The sequence below is a fragment of the Ptychodera flava genome, chromosome 20 (assembly GCF_041260155.1).
Source record: "Ptychodera flava strain L36383 chromosome 20, AS_Pfla_20210202, whole genome shotgun sequence".
In the NCBI taxonomy this organism is placed as follows: Eukaryota; Metazoa; Hemichordata; class Enteropneusta; family Ptychoderidae; genus Ptychodera; species Ptychodera flava.
In genome coordinates, this window is record NC_091947.1 from 4278397 (window position 1) to 4299924 (window position 21528).

Genomic DNA, 21528 nt, shown 5'->3' on the forward strand with positions numbered 1-21528 from the left:
ATCTATTACAGAGTTGATATTCATGTATCAATGTCACTATGAACAACATATTCACTGTACACAGCAATCAAATGTTAGTCATTCACAGTAATTTCACCATACCTGCATCAGAACTCTGAGTTTCTTAATATTGATATTGACACCTTCTGCTGCTATGGTCAACTGTTTGACAAAGTCATTGGTGATTTCTGTGCAGTCTACTTCCTCATTGGCCAAATGGACGTTGAACAGATGTTGGAAATACTGAATAGCTCTCAGCAGGCTGTCCATTGAGGTGTTCTCATCCAACTGAAATGTCAACAGAAACAAAACATTAAATTTGACAATTCACATCACCAATATGATATATTCAAACAAGCAGAATATAAAACTCTACAAGTACTGCCAACAGAAATATCAAAACAATATCTGTAGTTGTGTTTGCATGGGAGAACTAGCATTTAATGTGTTTGTATCAAGACTGCACAATCTATTACTTATTGTCACTGAAATATCAGATGGCACATGCAAGTGAAATTAGTATAGTTCAGTCTCATTTATTATCAGTACTGTTCAGCATAATACGTGACGTTGTTTATAAAGATCTAGGTGTCAGTATCTCTTATCCTGCCAAGTTCATATGTAACCATCAGGTCAAGTTGATCATGTCTTATATGGTGCATTTTAACAGACAATTGAACATTTGAAGGCTCCTAAAAACATACTTTAAATATCATTTTTATAAACTAAAGCTGCTTTAACAGACCAAGCCAATTGGGTGAAAATAGGCGATGTTTTGGCTCAATATTGCTTTTCACTGACTAGGCAGATGGGAAAGTTACACTGTCTGGCAGAGAAGGGGATATTGCTAGGATGGACTTATCAACTCTAAAACCTATCATACAACCCTTGAAATGTATCACATTCCCATCAACACACTAGGAAACACAGTGAAGCTCGCTGTCAGTGGAAAACGCTTGGTATAATTCAAAAACACACACAGCATTGAATTCAAGGTCCACTTAATTTGCAGTTAACACATGAATGACAGATAACCAAAATTGTTGTGAACTAAAAATTACCATGCCATTGATGAACACCTGTCATGTTGCCATGATTTCAAGTTGTTTAAAAGATTGCAATTTTAACGGGACACATCTTCAAAAAGTGTACCACTAGTTACAACAGATGCCACGAAAGTTTTGCAATAGAATCCTTCCTTCAAAACCCAAATCTTCAACAATCAAGGTAGTTCACATCAATTGACAATCAACATTACTAACTTACTTTCATCCATATGTTGTTGTAAAAAGTTTACATGAGGGCATCAAAAGTCCTTGTCCATGTGATTGTACATTAGGAATGTATCCATTGATAAAACAAACATCTCCACAAAGAACTGACAAACAATAGCAATACCCACCTGTTCCTTACTCAGCAGATCAATCAGATAATTCAAAGCTCTTTCATGTTGTGCCATTTCAGGGTAGAGAGTTCCAACCTTGCAGTACAATTCTACACTGCACGTAGACAAGGCTCTGTTGTGAACAAAGAAAAAACTCCATAGTTTTAGTTATGCACACATTCAAAGTAACATTGGGATATACAGTATCTCATATTTTTCTGAGCAGAAGACAATATTCTTTCATAATCTCTTCAATCTGTGTCATTCCATTTCCTGTCATGTAACCACACTGACAGGATACAGCATTCACAATACACTTTCAAGGATTTAAATTGAGATGTTTATACAGTGTAACTTTGTTTTCTGTCTGTCTGTCAATCTTCTGTCAGTGTGTTCTGCTATCTGTCCATGTGTTCATACATCCTGTACCGGTACATTTGTCTGTCTACTTGTATCTTTCATTTCTTGTTTGAGTTTCAGTCTATTAGTCTGCCATCTCCACACAAACTCACCTTTCATATCTGTGCAGGATAGCTTGTAGTTGTATCAACAGATAAATGAGATAGTTGTAGAATGTCATCTGGTCAGCTTTGTTTGTTTTCACCACCATCTCACGGTCCATCTTCTCGGGCACTTCACTCTGTACAGGTTATCAAGGAAAGGTCATTTTCTATTGGTTACTTTCCAATAAGGGCTATTTCAACGTATTGTGAAAAGCTCTAATCTCTTTTTCGTCTTATTAAAGGGACAGCGAACGTAACTTTTGATGATTTTTTTCACAATTTTTGTCTTGAATGACAATCGCAAGTTCTTGTTATACTCCAAAAGCATGTTGCAACACCTACCGTACTATTTAGCTTGTCAAGACAGCATCTACCGGTATATGTGTGAAATACACCCTATTTGTTTGATTTGAATTCTAATCCATACTAGCATTCACTTTTCAACAATAACGATGTTGTCGACACTTGTACAGGCAGAGTTGATGAGCTGAATATTGCATATCTCAACATGCTTTGTACAGTCAAACAAGAAAATGTGGTCGACATTAAAAACCAAAAATATGGAAAAACATCTAATGTTGCAGTGACTGGCTCTTTGTATCCAGCTAACTACTCTCTCAATTCCACATATTTTGCTCAAAGACGTGCCCCAACACTAGGTACATTAAACCCATTTCTCCTCCAACCACTTATAGCTGCAATCACAGAATGCTTGCTAAATGTTTAACAAGTTATGATCTATTCTCTGTGGTAAAGAACACCCGATGAACCAGAAATAAATGATTGCCAAACAACAGCCACATGACATAAAGCAACACCCATGACATGAAGGCTGATTTCTGGTATGAAAATTATGGAGAACAATATAGTTAATAACAGAATCAATGAAATCCAGGATTCTTTCCTTACCTTGTCTTTGAGCTGTGTAATCAGCAATTCACCTTTAGCAATTAATCTTGGAATGAGCAGCAAGACCTGCATGCAATCATAGTCACCTGAAGAGAAATTATTAATGCATTACTTGTAGTCTTTGCATCAGTGAAGACATTGGCCAAACTTGGTAAACTTTCACACAGATCCTATACAATGGCTTTTGATTGGTTCGTGGGTATCTGTAATGGCACATCTGGCCAATCAGAATAACCGTTACAAAATAAATGTGTATTAAACTAGACTGCTGTAGCCTGCATGTGCCTATGGAGAAAATGTAATACAATTTCAACTAAGAATGAGCAAAACTGATCAGAAAGGCTGTAATTACCGAAACATGTACTCCTATACAATAGAACACTACAGACAAACCCTGAAAGTTTGTAGACAGTAACATTGCAAGGGTCTACTTTCAGGACATTTTATCTCAACAGCATAGAAGACTACGACACTTCATATATATATACTTTTGAATCAATCCTTTCAGCTTTAGGATCAGTTATTTACATACCAATAATTAGAATTTCTTAACACATATTTGTAAATTTTGTCGCACAGGAACGATGGTATTGATAACCTAAAATTCTCATGGTAAATTTGTAACTTTTTTAAACCTACAACAATGATACTGCACACACATAACAAATTCTGTTGACATAGCTTCCATGACTTCTGTACAAAGTCTCTCACCTCCTCTCCGTAGGAATACATCCGGCATAAATGAACATAAATACTTGATGTGTTGGTTTGCTTGCTGTACTTCTAACTTCCTCAGCTCCATTTCAATTGCCTGTAACAATGCGGTGACTTGACAGATTATGCATGGATAAAAATTCCTAGTTTTCAGTGTTCAACAAAGAATCAGTACAACTATTGAAATTGTCAATGCAGCATGGGAGACCACCAAAACATAAACATTACAGAGCATAGTGGAATAAAGGCAGCTTCGGCCAAGATCTTTTACTTCAAACTTTATTTGAAAAGTACTGATGTTTTAGCAACTACTGGAAAACAGATACTGCAGAGATTTTGATAACAAATGGAAGAATACTAAGAATAGAATAAACTTTGTTGAAAATCATGAAAAAAATTTGAATCACTAATATTAAACATCTGGAAATATGCACCTGCAGGGCAATTCTATTCAATTCCATTGATATGGACATCGACACACTTCAAGCGATAGTATTAAAATTGCAGTAAATATCTGTTTTTGGGAAATCACTTCAGTACCTGATAACCAAGACTATTAATCTAATAACTCTACACCTTGGCGTGACTCTTTCATGGATTAAAGCTCCTGAGTTGTCAGTACAGAAAATCAAAGATTCAACCAAGAACCCTGTACTTAGATAACTATAATCTTGAATTGTATAATTTACAGAATTTACAGTATTTAGAGTAAGTTCTTAGAGTTCTGATCACTAATAGGCATGTGAAACACAAAAGTGATTAAACCATTTCATATTCTTTGTAAGAATTGACACTGTATAACAAACAAGGAACATTACAGTATCCAAAGGCTAGGCAGAATACAATGAGTAACACTATATAGCAAACAAGGAACATCACACTATCCCAAGGCTGGGTAGAATGCAATGAGAAACAATAATGACATCCCATGACTTGTCATAGTATTAAATGTACAAGAATAAATTATGAAGTCTGACCTTGGCATGTGCTTGGGTCTCAGCAAACTTGACCTTGAAATCAAACTGTGGTTGCTCTGGAGACAACAGATCCTGGGCAGACTCTGATTCCATTTGTTTACTTCGAAGTTCACGATTTTTATCCTGTACAGGTGCAACGAAAAAATTTAATAGCTTAACATTTTATGTTGATACTTTACAGCTTTTCTACAAATGTGACTGATGTAATTCAGGGCTCAACCTTTTCACTATAGTGTACTTTGTATTATATTATATCGGTGCTAAGTACGCCAACACATTGTTCTGATTGGATGAGAGCTCACACAAGCTGTAGTAAAAAAGTAACAAGAGCCAAGTGGCACCAGTCATTTGGACATCCCTGTCATAACCTAAGACCAGTATACATAACTATGTACCCATAAAAAAGTCACTGGATTCAAACAAATATGAACCATAATATTAAATATGTGAAAATAGGTCAAAGGTCAACGCTAAATTTGGTAACAAATTATGGTCTAACAGTGGCTTACAGTGAATAGAAACCAAATCACTAGTCTTAACCAGAATTAGAAATGCAATTTATATAAGTGGGTAGACAAAACAAAAGAAATTGTACTGTGTCGTTGGCACAATATTTAACTTGAGCTTCCACTGGGCAATGCCCTTGACATGTCTGTATCTCAGGTGTATCTATCATATTGCTTATGCACTTTATAAAAGTGGGTACACAAAAGAAAAGAAATTTGCCCACGTCATTTGCACAACATTTAATTTGAGCTTCCACTGGGCAATGCCCTTGACATGTCTGTATCTCAGATGTATCTATCATCTATCAAAGTAAAAATCAATTTGGGCAAAGAATATCAATGGTTCTACTCCGGAATAAAAAGGACGCGATGCGTTCTACAGACTCAGTACGCCCAAATAATCACGTGATGCCGGTACAAACAAACCCACATGTGTACGAACGCGTATGGAAATACACGTACGTCTATGCGTGTTTGCGCACATGGCTTTGTTTGTACCGCGGTCGATTCGAATTCTGGGTTTGGACTATTAGTTTGGTTTTGTTATGCACGCTGTACATTAACTCAAGGAACTCACATACTAAACACTGATGCAATCAAATGGGCGAATGAAGGCACAGTTGAAAAGATAAATTTTGCTAAATTAGTAAAAATCCTTTAATTAATATTCAAACATGATTCAAGGAAAAAAATTACATAAAAGTTTGGAGATATTTGATGAGTGGAAATTTACTGATCAGAACAACACACATGAACTTGGTAGCAACTTTAATAAACAGTAGTTTGTATGATTTTAGAGTGACTTCACAAGACTGATAGCATACTGGTACACTCTGTAAAACCAACAATAACCTTTCAATGACTGACACAGAGATGAAAGTAAACTTGATACCTGCAGCTGAGTTGTCAGCTCTCTAAATTTATTGATAGTGACTTGAAGATCTGCAACAGTTTCTTGAGATGCTTCATATTTCCTATTAGCTTCTGCAACTCTGGCATTGGCCATGTCAATTTCCTCTCGAAGTTCAATCTCACCATCTCTAGCGTTTTCCTGAAGTTCTTCATTCATGTCTGCAAGTTGTTCCTGTCAATCAATTTGAAGTTATTGCTAGTTACCTCCAGCAATGCCTTAATAGTCAACATTTCTAATGGCACATTGGCATACATCATTGATCCAGAGCATTTGCACACTGGTACAGATCACTGATATAAAACATTGCTGATTGAACATTGGTACTATACATTATTGCCTGAATGCATGGGTTTATGTGCCCAAGAGCAGGTGACAATTTGCGCGACACTAGGAGAGCAAATTGTCTCCTGCTACGAAGGCACATAAACCCATGTATTCAGGCAATAATATTTTTATTACATGCCTCTTCACAGTTAATGCTATATGACATTTAGTTATATGCAGGGCATTTTCAAACAATTTTGCTATTTTCGACCAGCATCAAATGGATTTTAACGAAAGTCAAAATAGCAATGCGCGTATGGATATTTTACATCTATAACGTTAATCATCTATTTTGACGTCGAAAACGTCGAAGTGCTTCACTGGACTGGGTAACCATGGAAAGTGGTCAGTACATCAAAGGGTCAGTACATCATTTACCGGCCCACTAACTCTCCAGATGTTCCTATTCAAATCAATGCACTGATTTGCACTCACATCGATGCATATAATAAAGATCAGTAACATCTCATGCCATACCAAATTATCATTCACAGAAGCTTTCAGTTTTCAATGACAAGACATACCCTGCCCCAATCAAGTCGTGTACTGGCACTTCTCACTGAATACTACAGACTAATAACAGTTTTATACACATTTAGCTGTCATTTCACCGGAATACGTACATTTTATAATCCAATTATTTTGGCAAATTCAATTTTCAAGCTCTGTCATAAAACTTTCATCACAATATAAGCATTTCACAAAGACACTGTATCACTGATTTAGACTGAGAAAGAAATTGAGAAACACACATAATATAACCCTTGTAGACAACAGAAGCCAGTTTTCCACTTACCAAATCATCCACCATTTGTTGTAGTTCTTGAACTTTATCCTCAAGTTCAAGATTTCTGTCAGTCAATGTCTCTACCATCTCCTCCGCTCCAAGAGCTGCATCAACCTATGGATCATAAAGAAAGTCCGATTCCTTTATTATTGTTAGTGTTAAACAATCACAATTACAAATAAAAAGGCTATTCCATAACGTTTCATTCCTCAACCGTTCAAAATAAAATCAGTATCAGATAAAATGAAAGATTACCACCTTCAATACAAGGTAATATGAAAGCGCTACGACTATGCCATAAACAGACAAGGATATGAACAGTGTAACCTATTACTTGAGACATCTTTCTACTCTTGACAGATTTCTCAAGACAAATGTAACAATTTGAAGAGAATTTCTCTAGTCAATTCTCTAGGTGTTTAAAGGGCTGGTGAAATCAACCCCATTCTGCAGACTTAATAGCTTCCCGGGGGCAATACTGTTACACTCGCAACAGAATTGCAACATAAAAATACGCCCAAGTGTTAATTTTTTTGATATTTCTGTGTGCGGTTTCTGCTAGGGTCGTTTTGCTGCACTTAGGCCACCCCTCAGCAGGATCTTGGTTGGTGCGCTCTGACGTTACAATGCTCTTCATTTACATCGAATAGCAGTCCCACACCGCCTTATCTCTGCCCCGCATCTGCTAACACAACAAAGTAAGCCATGTGTGTGTGATCAGTGCAACCACCATCGCTACGCATGCTAGCCTTCCGTTTCTCACCAGTAGACTCTCCCGCTAGTGCTACGTCCGTTGGAGAATATTGCTTGACCCAAAAAGTATGATGCAAGCGCTGTTTGCTTTGTTAAATGTGGAAACTTGTCTTGATTTAAATCAATTGTGGATTTCTATTCTGGGAAAATCGTGCCAATGATGCCTCCGAGGATATACAATGCGAACACGTGTAATGCGTCACTACCACAGTCACTTGTGATTCGATACACAACTGCCACTGCTGTGTGAGATGGATTATGTACACCACACATTGGCAGTTGTGTATCGAATCACAAGTGACTGTGGTAGTGACGCATTACACAACTGCCAATGTGTGGTGTACATAATCCATCTCACACAGCAGTGGCCATCATATACGGAACCACAAGTGACTGAGGTAAATAAACCCTCTAATGGGTATTGCCTGCCTTGGTTTCAACCCGGAAGTGTTGCTCGCTTTGATAAAACAGCAAAACTTTCAGCTTTGGCTGGCGAAACCGAAATTTCATGCCAAAATTTTCATTCGCATGCCTGGCAAATCGTTTTAATAGAGTTTTTGCAACATTCAAGTTTTTATCGCAGTTTGCAAGTGTGGTGAGCGTTGACCTGAACTCTCAGTATGATACTAATTACGTAAGCGGAAACCCTGGAGGTTACTCCCCGTGGGGAGCTTACGAAGGTGTGAAATACTTACTCCCCGTTATAAGATGCGGCATCAGGCAAACATCAGAAAGGTGAAAAAAGTTGATTGGACAAAGTTCGGGGACACGCCCACATTGCATTTTGCTTTGCCATATTTAATAATTGCATGCGTTAAATGATAACAGAAATGAACATAACTGCTCTATAGACCATCACGGGTATTTCTGTCAATTTTCACCGTAAGGGTTTCACCAGACCTTTAAAAGGCTTGTCTCTAACATACAGGTTACATTAGAACTACTCTTTTACAGAGTGACAGACACTTGGTATGAATTTCGGAAACAATTAACTAATCCTAATGTACTCTTCGTCCATGAACAAAGTTCAGTATAACCCTTACCTGTTCTTGAAGTTCAATCAGTTGATTCTCAGCTTCCTAATGAAATGTAAAAACCATCCATAATCAGAGACTATGAATATAAATATCAGAGTATAAAGTATGTGATAGAATAACACCTTTGTAACAATGGCAAGACAAGCCTACTGTTGATGCGAACACTTTACAATGCCATATTTCCATATTTGTGTGATCAAAACTCATTGAGAATGTATTATCGACAAATTCATTGAATCCATGGAACATTTTTTCATTTGCAGGTTCTTACAGCTGCATCAGTGACGTATCAAATTGATTTTAATTTCCATATGTCATGAAAATATGGCTTACATCATATATGACACGTCATATTTGGCGTATACCGGTATGTCATATTTCACTGTATGATTCAATGAGATACAATGGAATGAAAACACACCCTGGATATTCTGTAATGGAAACACATATGTTGAAAGAAACAATGTGTCACATAACAACACATCAGATTAACACGATAAAATGATACAAATTTCCACACAAAGTATATTTGCAAATTACCTTAAGGTCTTTGGTTAATCTGTCTTTGGAGTTCTTAGCATCTTTCAAGTCAGTTGCCAACTTCTCTTTCTCTTTCAACAACTTCTGATATTCTTGTTTTTCATGGGCAGACAGATCACGCATCCTGTGCAGTAATACAGTGTTAGGAACACCAGTCATAAATAGTCACAGACTGATTAGTTGAGAAGTTGGTTTTCCTTGTGCAGCATTTCATCATAGTACATTACTTCATGCATATGCATATATTTATCAATATGTAAGCTTAAATACAAAGGGACTATGGTAACACTACGGTAACATCTGGTATTCAGAAAGTATTGATTATATCATGTACAAAATTCTACTGAATAAAATACTTTATTGTAAAATCTACCATGATTTAAATCCAACAGAAAGCCAGTCCAAATTTCTTTTACTTAGCCGATGTGATTCTTCTTAAACTCTCTATTTCTCTCTTCACTGTTATCTGGTAGAAGTTTAGAATATTGACCAAAACATTTAAATTGCTCTTCTGACAGTCAAGATATTCATACAGTTTGGAAGAAACAGTCAAAATGTCCAGACATACTTGACAAGTGCTTCTTTCAGTCTTTGGTTTTGTTGTTCCATCTGTTTCATCTGAAAATTGGCAGCTACTCCTTCAGTACCTGTATGTTACGAGACAAATAATTTACTCATTGGATATAAAAACTTCATAGACAATGCAGAAATTTTCATAACCTGGAAGTTGTCACTATCACATAATAACAAATCAGTAATAGTCTGTTTTCCTTTCTTAAATGGTTTTTTGAAGTTTGATTTGTAAAATAACAAAAGCTATGTGTTTATGTTCGGTATGTGACAACTGTTGATCATAGTATAGCATGGACTATGTTAACACTCCAGGACTGTGTACTGACACTTTGATAATGTTACTGATAACATGTCTATTATATTCACACAACCACAGTTTCACAGTTTCATCCCCGAATCACTTTAAATAGACCCCTCTACCACACAATCATACCCCATGGAGGAGACACAAATTTACAGTTGATGGTATGAAATCAAACATTGGTTTTCTGAATTCTGGAGAAAACACAAACCTCCTTCTTCAATTTCACTTTTTAAAATCTCCAGCTCTGTTGAAGTTTCTTCAAGTCGTTCCTTCAGCTCGTCAATTTCTTTCTGTAAACTGTCAGCCTGTTCAAATCAAAATCACAATTACTGAGTATTCAGAGTTCAATGATTTTCAGAGATTACGTTATTTTCAGAGAACAGCAGAAACAATACAGAAATGATATACACAGAAAATTTGGTTAATTTAAAAATCATAAGGACTGTTTGAGTCTGCTGATTACTGCATGCTTCAAGCAGTTAAAGAAAGTGTTTTTTTTATGTTTTTTGACAACACGATATTGATGATCGAAAATATTTACTTCTTAGACTGATTATAAAAATTTTTATCCTGAAAGCAAGAGACATCCATTCCAGTATAATCATTGTGACAAGACTGTTTTGAAGTTACTGTTATCTTACCCTTTCTTCAGCCATTTCTTTGTCCAATGTTGCCATCTCAATGGTTTCATGGACATCTGCCGTCTCTTCTTCAATTCTGTCTTTGGCTTCCACTGCTTCCTTAGCTTCCTGTGAAGATCAATAAATTGTCTTTTATCAAAATATGAATCAATTTTATTCTTTGTTCAAACATAATATTCCACGCTTCAAATACTGATTTTATCAATCAGTACTGTCCCTATTTGCATTAACCACTGGCATAGCCAGAGATGTAAATTGTTTCTAAGAAACTTGTTTTCATTGTAAGATAGCTAAAAGATCGCCTGAAAAATTGAAGATTCCAATAAAGCAATATCAATACTCTGGTCTTTCATAAACCACCTAAGCTAAACACAATGCGTCTGTATTCTCTTTAATGAAATACACTTCAGCACAAAGTACTACGGTGTAGCCAGCTCTAATATGAATTGACAACCATGAGACCTAGCCATTCATTTAAGACTCTATTCACTTACCCTCTTGGCTTCTTGCAATTGTCTCATCAAGTCTGACTGTGCTTCAGCCATCTTGGATTTGTATTCATGCAACTGTCATTGACAGAATGGAGACAAAACATGTCAGTCAAGGTGTGTAAATTATTGAGACACATCATCATGAAGATTACATCACTTGTATGTGAAATACAGTATCTCTGGAGTTAAAGATCTGAAAGACACATCTTTTCAATTTTCAATTGTCATGTTCATCTGAGAGTCAAATAATATGTCATTTCTTTGCTGCTTGTTATGGTACATAACACAAATCTCACGTTGAAAGAGGCAAACATGAAATTGCTAACTGATTTGATAATCTCGTAGAAAACAGAATGATACTTATTGTTTACTGAGGTAACAAAAATGCCACTTGCTTTCTGTGAATTATGACTGATAAGATAATAACTAGAAGCATAATTTTGAGCAGTTTACTGCCATACTGACATAGAGTTTAACCCTTTCACCTCAATTTCCAAGTAAATGGGTCCAACCTGCCTGTTGAAAAGTTCAATTGGGCCAAACCATTGTGTTAAAAGGGTTGAGAGCATATACAAATGGCATTGTTTTCTGTAGTTTACAGTATCCTAATGGGTTGCCATTTGATATGCATTCTTTATTTGCTTGTGGCTGATATTTGATGAGAGACAATCACTCTCATGGATGAACACCAATGCAATGACAGTTGCTTGATGAAATATATGTAAAGTACCTGAGAAACTTTGTTGTACATCTGCAAGACATGTCTACTGGGAAAGTACATGCCAAAAGTATCTCTTCATGATTTTCCTTACCTGTTGAAGCTGAATTTTCAGTTTCTCAGCTTCCTTGATTTTCATTTTATCTTCAGCTCTCTTCACTTTCAAAGTTTCCAGTTTTTCAGTCAGATCTCTGACATCCAGTTTCAGCCCTTCAATCTCTTGCTGCTGTTTCACCGTTTCTAATTGTAGCTCCAAAACTTTGTTGTCATTGGAACTTTTACTCCCATCACGGGCAGGTTCACCAGATGGTGCAGCCGAGATCTGGGCAGGAGCTTGTGCTGGAGGTGGAACGGCAGCCGGAGCATGCTTTTCAAAAAAAGAATATGGTAACATTTAGTCTATCATTTGATATAGAGGGAAATTTTAACTACATGTAAGTATAATGGTCTAATCTGATCCACCTTTTGAGATGTGAGGCAGTATTTTTGTAAACGCTGGTACCTCAGCAAATTTTACTGGGATTTCCAGGCCATGTTACCGGGGTTCCCCTGGGAATACCAATGCTATCCTACCAGAGGACAACAGCAGTGTTACCAAGGTTTCCACATCATCTGTCTGTCTTTTAATAAAAACCTTCGCAAAAACACTTTGAGAAGACAAATGTGCCTGTGTTTACATGTGGAGTGGGCAGTTTCTATGGTAAATTTTAGCACCATGCCAACAGACAATTTGCTTTTGAACAAGTCAAGGAAACAGATCAAAGTAAGTGAATTACTGTACTGTCTACTAACTTACCTTTGGAACTGGGATTTCCCTGGTGGCTGGGGGCTGAGCCTTGTCTATGAATTGAGAAAAAAGTAACCTAGATGAAAGCACTATCAGAAAATTTGTGTTTATGACAGTTTTATATACATATAGGTTAGACACGGGAACACAATGCTTGATTATGTAGTGTTTTTATTTATAATATGATGTTATGGTTAGCACATGACATACAAACACATTGAGTTTCAGTTAATGTTGACCATTCCACAGATCCTGGTCAGTTATATTCACAGGCATTGCTGAGTTGCTGGCCATGAACAAAATGAATCTATATCAACACTTTGTACAAGACATGTCTGTATCCTAGTGACATTGGCAATAATTTGTATTCAATTTACTTGTCTTGAATCAATATCGCTATCACACTTCCATTTAAATGTGTTGTTGGAATAATCTGTGACACACTGGTGGTGGGCTGTGTTAATCACAACAACATTAATGATGAGATCACCTCCCTGTAAGCTGATGGTTCTACACAAAATGTATTTCAATATCTTGTTTGGCAATCATGCCCCTTTCCTAAATAATATGGTGGAAAATAGGAATCTGTTTGTTTGCTGACTATTCTCTATTGCTTCATACAATGAAGAAATGTCAGTTTCAACAATGTGAACCTTGTAGTGACAACCCCTCGACTAAGAATGGAACAGTCTTACAAGTGTTGATATATTTCCTCATGGTAACAGTACATTGAGGGTTTGGTGGGGTAAGTGTATACACAGGATAAAGGTAAAGGGATGAATTCATGCAGTAGCAAATGGTATTGCTTTGACAGTCATGACCTTAACATTGACCTTTGTACACATATGACCCACAGTTTTAGCCTGAAATAATTTCATGCAATGAAGTGCCATATTGGATTCTGTGTTTTACGACTTACAACCATTTCAACATCACTGCTAATGTACATTCACATCTAAATTCTTCTTATCACAAGAGTTTCCGAGTTGTACCTATCTGTAGTTGCTTGAGAAGGTTGCTTGACACTGAATGCTTTAATTTTTCAATTCTTGAAAGTTTTGTCAAATACATTCACCAGGAATGAGAGTGAGAATTTATATCAATAAAAGAAGTGCATTTGTATATTTGATTAAAGTTTGTTTCTTACCATTGTAATTTGAAACAATTAGATTTTTACTAGGAGCAATCATTATTCAGAATTCAACACTCAGAAATTTATTGTCTCCTTTGGTATCTCTTTCCATATCAGATAGTCACTTTCTGAGAAGCACCGTAACTTATTTTCATTTTCAACATGATCTTCTTCAAAACTTTACTATCATTTGCAAACAACCAGATATACTTGAAATGTTCTGAGACGACATATTTAGTTGAGTCTGATCATATTACTTAATCTCGTTTCCGCTGGTTTCTTTCAGTAACATGACTTTTTGCAAAAGTTTTGTAATTTTACATGTGAATGTCTATAAAGCAGTGATATGAATGATTGGAGGAAACTCCGTGGTACATACTGCCATATCTAGTCCGTAGTCCACTTTTGTCTGCAGACAGCAAGGATAACAAGTATCAAGAAAAAGAGAGATGAGAACGCGGCAGATTCTTTACCCATCTGATGAAATTAAACAATGGCAGTGAAACCTCACCGAAATCATTAATATTCTGTGACATACTGTATCAGTATTACAGCCATGTTGTTGTATGTACCGGTATTTATGATCAAATAAACTGTAAAACACCATAAATCTGAAGGAGTTACTTCAAGTTTAGACTGCGTTTTCCCGGCTTGTATTTTTTGATTTGTTGTCATTTTACTGTTTGTACAATGGGCACCTTCATATTTTTATAAAGGCCAAACATGAGCTGTGTTTGATAAAGCCCTTCCAGATTGTGTGTTCATCACTGGTCTTTTCAATTTTCAATACTGCAAAATTTTGCTTGAATTTCACAATTTATTCAATGTCTGCCCTTGTAATCAAAGTACAGGTATCTGACTTGACCAGATAACTAACTATAAATGCCATGAGATTTAAATGTCCAGTTAGTTGTCTTACAGCGCATCAGACATAACTTTGTTTAGATTCAGTTAAACTGTCATTATGCTATACTGTGCTCTATCACTTGTACTTTATCATTTTGTTCTGTCTTCTGTGTTATAGACAACCAGTCTACATTCACTCTTTGTTCAAAATTTCCCTGACAATCTATAATTAGGTTTCACTGCCACTAACAACCACCACACCTGTCTTCATGCATTGAATGAATATCTCCATAAGAAGAGAAAGGCGCCTTTTCACTGAGCTATAGAACCCCACTATCTGGCAACGCATATGCAAACCATTTCACCGATGGGGGATTTGGGCAGGTAGAAAAATCTGGTTGTGTGAGTGAAAAAAACCACACGGCATATCAAATGCATGTTAGACTGGCAAGCAGGCAACACAGGGACGGTTTTGTCAGATCTGCGCGAGCACCAACAGCTTCGGCTTCAGTGGTTGATTTCAAAATCCTGTTATGAAGAATCTGATTAGACATTGTACAGCACAACAGAGTCAAAATACCTGTAAGGTTAATGTAATTTTCACAATTGTTTTCATAACCATATTTGTACATGTAGATTCAATATTTCCCTATGCTCTAACAATAGCACATGAACAACAATATTTTGCTGGTCTTATAGATTCAATAGAAATCTTCACTTTAAAAAAAAGGGAACACAATCATGTCTATGAGTCTATGAGTATGAGAGAATGAATGCCTCTTACAGAAAACCAAAAATTTGCAATATACCGTAATATCTTCGTCCATCAATCCTCTAGTATAACGAATGAAAAGAATTACGGAATTGCAAGTTTCTTACCATTGACTCTGAGAGTAGTAGGTCTTGCTCTAGCTGGTTCTGGAGTCGGTGTTGGTGTCGGCGACGGTGATGGAGAGGGTGAAGGGGATGGAGACTGACTTCCTACTTCCAAAATATTGATCTGTCATTAACAAGATCAAAAGTCATTTTTATACCATAGTGCTCCATAATGCTTTATTTCAACGATACTGTACCATAAATTGGAAACATTTTAATGACTGAAATCATCAAAAATGCAGCTTTGGTACTTTAATTGCTGTGCATTTTCATGATCGAACATTCCATACAAATGGATCCAGGGTAATTATTCACTCTCAGAATAATCTGTATCATTACTTTCTCTGATGTATTTGAAAAATATTCATACCGATAACATTATTGACATATTACACACTAAGCATTTTGTTTTTCTGGTGATCTATAGTGTAAGTAAATAATTGCATGATGCTTGATTTTGTTAAGAAACTAAGTGAATGATATCTATGAGATACGATTGGCTATCTATACTGACATTAACATACGGAACAGACAATACAGCAATTGTATTAGCTGGGTTTACGTCCATACAGCAACCTGACTGCTGATGGATAGCTGTCTGTGATCAGCTTCATAAATATCACATCAGTGAACAACAAGCTGGTTGATTAGGACTGAGCTGATGGAATAGGGCATCTTTTCTCTCTAGTACCGGATATCATGATAGCTAAAATGATGATCTTTAGGTTTTTTGACAACTTGAAGGTAACATGTATTTTCATTACACGGCAGAGTTTGGTTTTAACACTTTCAGGCCTGATCTTCTGCTAACTTACCAGAGCAGCCCCTGTATACTGGTATAGGGGTTTAGGTCTGAGAAGGTTGATCACTGTAAAAATTCAAGTATCACACATTTCCTGTTGTTGGTATGACTTACCTGTGACTGTCTGACAAAGATTCCATGGTTATCAGGACAATTAAAATATCGTTTCCCTTGCACTGTGCCATTGTTTTTCCCCTTGGCATCATCTAGAACTATACCAATCCACTTGCCACTGTCAACCAGAAAACCATACAATTGTCATTTAGATGTCCCTCCAAAAAGTCAAAAATTATAATTTATAAATTCTTCAAAAATCTGCCAACAAATTACATGTGTGTTTTCATTATATATATACTCTATGGTGACAACAGAAGTTTGGCAAGTTTCCTGCATTTATTACCTTGTGTTGCTATATGTTTGACATAATAACATAAAAGGCTTTTGTCTGATGTGGAGATTACGATATTGAAAGGTACTCTATTCCTATGTTCAGTATTTCATTATGAAAAATATAAACATTGAAAAATTAATAGCATGGTACAAAACTGATTAAACTGTAACAAGTTACCACAGTGACAATCCCTCAACATATGACCCGACTGATAATTGACATGACACTGCACGCAATACCATGTTGCAAGGAAAGTTGTAGTCAGCTCAAATCTACGGTACAATATTGCATTCAATGCAATATAATATAAAATATAATTTTGCTTGCATGCAGGCACAAGCATTCTACTCTTGAACAATCAGGCGTTGCATTCTGAATGTGTCCTTATTATGAAGGCAATGTTTTCAGTGCGTAATGAATTACGCAGACGTCAAAGTTTTTCCCCTTATTGTAGAATATTTTGGATAAAACCTATCCAGTGAGCTTTTTTGCAGCTTATTTGTATGCATAGGATTGAAAATACTGAATTGTGAGCATACTTAATAATCATGGGATGGATTTTGAGAGTATTTTGTCCAGATTTTTTTCATTAGTGTCCCATATACTGTTTTGGCCATTATCTCACGGTCACTCCACAATGCTCTATCAATATCTACAATTTTTATTATAACCATCATTATTTATAACCATCATTATTATTATACCTTGCAAACTGTGTGGTTCCTACATAGGCAACTTTGCCAAGCAACCCTTTACCAGTGACTTCTACACGACTGCCAACCTTCACAGACATCTTGCTGGACAATTACACTTCTACCTGGAGGAAGGAAAAATCAAACAGGTTTGATAAGGGTATACTAATTTGTCATCTCACATGTCACTGTGTACACAGAAAAAAGTCTTGGTTGATAATTGGGTGACTGTCAGCCCTTAATACGTATCCATTCTTTTACCTCGTACAATGTAAACATTTTCAGGGAAGAGTTTTTCCATCTGCGACTGCATTAGGACCATACAACAATCTGTTGCCATGCACAACATATCCCAACATCTCTTGTGCATATCCATAATTTTTCAATTGCGGCTGTACAGAAACTGGTGACCACGGCTGAAGCAGTGTCATTTAAACAAATGGGCACAACCACATTTTATAAGGTGAAGTCTTGCAGCGATTGGAAAGCCACAAAACTTGTGAACTATGAACACGTATCAACTGCTTCAGTATTCGCTTCAAATTTGAACGACATTCAATTTCTGAGATGACGCAATGTTTATCAACAAGAAAGTTGCACAGCTGCAGATGGGATGACCTCTCCCTGTAACCTCACTGAAAAGACAGCGGTCATCAGGTCGATGTTTTGAAAATTTACTAAACCTACAATTTTGAAAAATGGAGTAAACATCCATTATGATGCTTTAACAACTTGAATGATACACATTGACAGTGACACAATAAACATTCAAAATGCAAGTAGGAAGGAAATTTAATTTTCTATGAATGTCAGTATTAGCTATATTTCTGAACCACAACACACTGCAATAAATGCGCAATCAACCACTTTTATCTCAATATTTACATTAGCCAATTTATTCATTTCATTGAATATACTGTGTAAATGTTAACATCATAGCACTGAAATCAGCAATTCTGGATTTGGATTTCCACTGGAAAGATCTACAGTTACATTGTGTTTTTATTGATGTCCCTAAAGACCCATCAGACACATGTGCAACCATCTCATCCTCTCATTTATTTTATCAATTGAAAATATCAGTCATGATCCATTAATCTCACTACAATAAATATTTCATTCACGAATAAAAAGACGATTTATCCTGTTACTTTTAACAACATCAATTTTGATTTACCAAACGTTATCACCACATTTTTATTGACAAGTCCTTTTCTAAATTTCACTAAACCCAGAAGGCCAACGCCCACACGTCTGTCACAACAAATACTTATGTTTGTACTTCAATAGAAATACACATACATTACAACATATGTTCCAAACGACGGCTGCACAAGATAAATTGGCACACGTAAAATTACCTTGGATTATTATTTCATTTACATTGTTGTGACAATGTATACAAAGGCGGGCGTTGTAAAGACCAGGAGAGGTCTGGTCAAGTGTACTTTTTCTGCACAGAATCGTGACAGCGACTCTAGTTGAGTGAGTGATACTTGCAAATACACACATCAAAAATTATCATCTCGATTTAATACATTTCCTTCAGAAAAACCACTGAAGTGTCATTGGAAAGCTGTGAGTATTAGGAAAGTATTGGCTGGAAATTATCGACCTGGGCAAATGGGATTGCAAAATACCAGCGGGCTTTCGGAAGCCGACGTTGCTTTGATGGCATTGCTATTAGGCACGGAGTAGTGCAGACTGCAGTGCAGGCAGGGGCTGAGGAGAATACATTTATCTGCGGTGTTACTGAGCTTCTTTGCAGATCTGGCGAGATTGTAAGGGTGTCTGTCATTTACATTGGCAAAAAGTAGTGTCTAGCTATTCAAGAACACATTATACACCCCTCTTACCTCAAAATTATCAATTTTCTCCGCGAAATTCACAAGGCATCCTTCATGATGTCTCATCCGGCAAATACAGCCATTTACAGTGATGCATTGTGGGATTACCTCACTTCCGTTATGTCAGTAAAAATGGCGGCGTCCAGGACAGGTAATTTTCTTCTTGTACATTTTATTTGGTTTAATCTTGATAATTTCTTGATTATTTCGATTTTCTAGTGAAGGAGATAAAACTTGTTATCTAGACGTTAGGAATGCAAGCGATGTGATCGATATGACATACTGAATAATAATCGCTGTCAGACCCGAGACCTCGATCAGCGCAACCAAAAGCGGGCTCTCGTCTACAGTCTGAGTACTGTGGTCTCCCGATTATGGACCAATGTATTTGCTGTAGGCCGGCTGTTAATGAGTGACTGGCACCTGAAAAGTCACGAAAAAATAACTAGTTGACCAGCTATCCAATAATCGACTCAGCCTAATTACATGTATGATACTTCATGAATTTACTTCCGCCCCGCCCACAACAACAACAACAACAACAACAACAACAACAACAACGTTTCAATATAATTATCGATAATGTTGTTGTATAATAGTCTTTGCATAGCTAAATGTACACCTGTACACTATCCACCGTAAACAATCACTGACCTTTTTGGTTGGGTCAACAAAGTAACCTTTTGAAATATATGCAAATTCCTTAAAACGCAATCCGAACTAATTTCGGAAAAACTGACCAAATTTCGGAATTTCTTTTTAATTTCAAATTTTTTTACCAGGTATTAATGTTACTATAATACCAAAAATAATTGTACCATAACTTTCCACAAAAGATACGGTATTTCACATCCCAAAATATGCAGCCTTTTTAGGGGCCAAAGCCCTATGGGGCTTGGCCCCTATGTATTTACTCAGGATCACTTCTTCTTTTTCCTCTTCTTCTTCTGTAAATTCTTTGCAAAGGTAGATCTCCGAAACCGTTGCGCGCAGCCTTTTCAAACTTGCAGGGCTTATTAGGCATACTGAGTACTGGTGCACCTGACCCTTCATATATTGAATGTTGCGTTATACCTACATCGTGAGAAACGGATATTAAGAGGAGAGGTTACTAAATATTATGAAATACAAACCCCACTGTGTTTTGATTAACATTTACAGTGATATGAAACTTGGAGCACATTTTTAAAGTCGTTTTTACACTTATCATTCCATCAGATGCATTCGTGAATAATCGGATCTGACGCCAGTGAAGCTGACGCTGTAGCGTCATCCTAATTTTCACATGACCCCTGAGGCTGAGGATGAGGATGAGTATGACGCCAACTTTACGCTCGTCTTATTCTGGTTTTCGGTACACAGGGACAAGTATCTGTATAAAGGTTTTTTAACAAAATGTCACATGACCAGCACATCCTATACCTCATTTATTATGCACATATCTAATTCTAAGCTGGCCAAAAGAGCGAGAGCTCTGATTTTTGGTACACAGGCATATCTATGGGAGCAAATATTTATGACAAAATGTCATGTGATCTCGATGACCTTTGACCCCAAATATACTTATATGCCTATAAATCACGAACGTAAAGTTGGCGTCATCCTCATCCTCATGCTCAGGGGTCAAGCGAAAATGAGGATGAGGATGAAACTACAGCGTCAGGGTCACCGGCGTCAGATCCATTATTCCCGAATGCGTTTGATGGAATGATAAGTGTAAAAACGACTTTAAAATTGTGCTCCAAGTTTCATATCACTGTAAATGTTAATCAATACACAGCGGGGTTTGTATTTCATAATCACCTCTTCTCATAATTAATATCCGTTTCTCACGATGTAGTTACAACGCAACATTCTTAGCCCTTAAAGTTCAAAGGTTGTATGTTTAATAGGTTGACTTTTCAAGCCTCAAGTCACAATTTTACAATTTAATTGTTTTTTATGCCCTCTGAATAAAAATGGCTTTCATATCGTCTCTCATGGTGGCGATTTTTACATATTTCGGACCATGTATACCTTTTTTGCACCGATTTTTGGAAAATCTTAACGCAAGAGTTGAGAGGATACCAACAAACACATCA

General features: G+C 36.6%; 2 protein-coding genes across 3 annotated transcripts in view; one reads left to right on the forward strand and one right to left on the reverse strand.

Annotated features, from left to right (window-relative positions):
- LOC139119798 (dynactin subunit 1-like) overlaps positions 1–19605 on the reverse strand; it is a 41708-nt gene extending 22103 nt beyond the window's left edge. The window contains 21 exon segments of the mRNA XM_070683700.1: positions 103–288; positions 1403–1517; positions 1897–2024; positions 2797–2882; positions 3508–3607; positions 4488–4610; positions 5886–6077; positions 7027–7131; positions 8814–8849; positions 9348–9471; positions 9916–9994; positions 10433–10529; positions 10866–10973; positions 11360–11431; positions 12169–12441; positions 12871–12914; positions 14373–14402; positions 15719–15839; positions 16632–16749; positions 17613–17725; positions 19457–19605. Coding sequence (XP_070539801.1) covers positions 103–288; positions 1403–1517; positions 1897–2024; positions 2797–2882; positions 3508–3607; positions 4488–4610; positions 5886–6077; positions 7027–7131; positions 8814–8849; positions 9348–9471; positions 9916–9994; positions 10433–10529; positions 10866–10973; positions 11360–11431; positions 12169–12441; positions 12871–12914; positions 14373–14402; positions 15719–15839; positions 16632–16749; positions 17613–17701 — 2226 coding nt within the window. The 5' untranslated portion in view covers positions 17702–17725; positions 19457–19605.
- LOC139119799 (vacuolar protein sorting-associated protein 51 homolog) overlaps positions 19058–21528 on the forward strand; it is a 51497-nt gene continuing 49026 nt past the window's right edge. The window contains exon 1 of one of the 2 annotated variants that reach the window (XM_070683701.1): positions 19058–19598. In XM_070683701.1, coding sequence (XP_070539802.1) covers positions 19502–19598 — 97 coding nt within the window. In that variant the 5' untranslated portion in view covers positions 19058–19501. Of the gene's footprint in view, positions 19599–20662; positions 20762–21528 lie in introns of those variants that run through there. The other variant, XM_070683702.1, reaches the window with a different exon arrangement.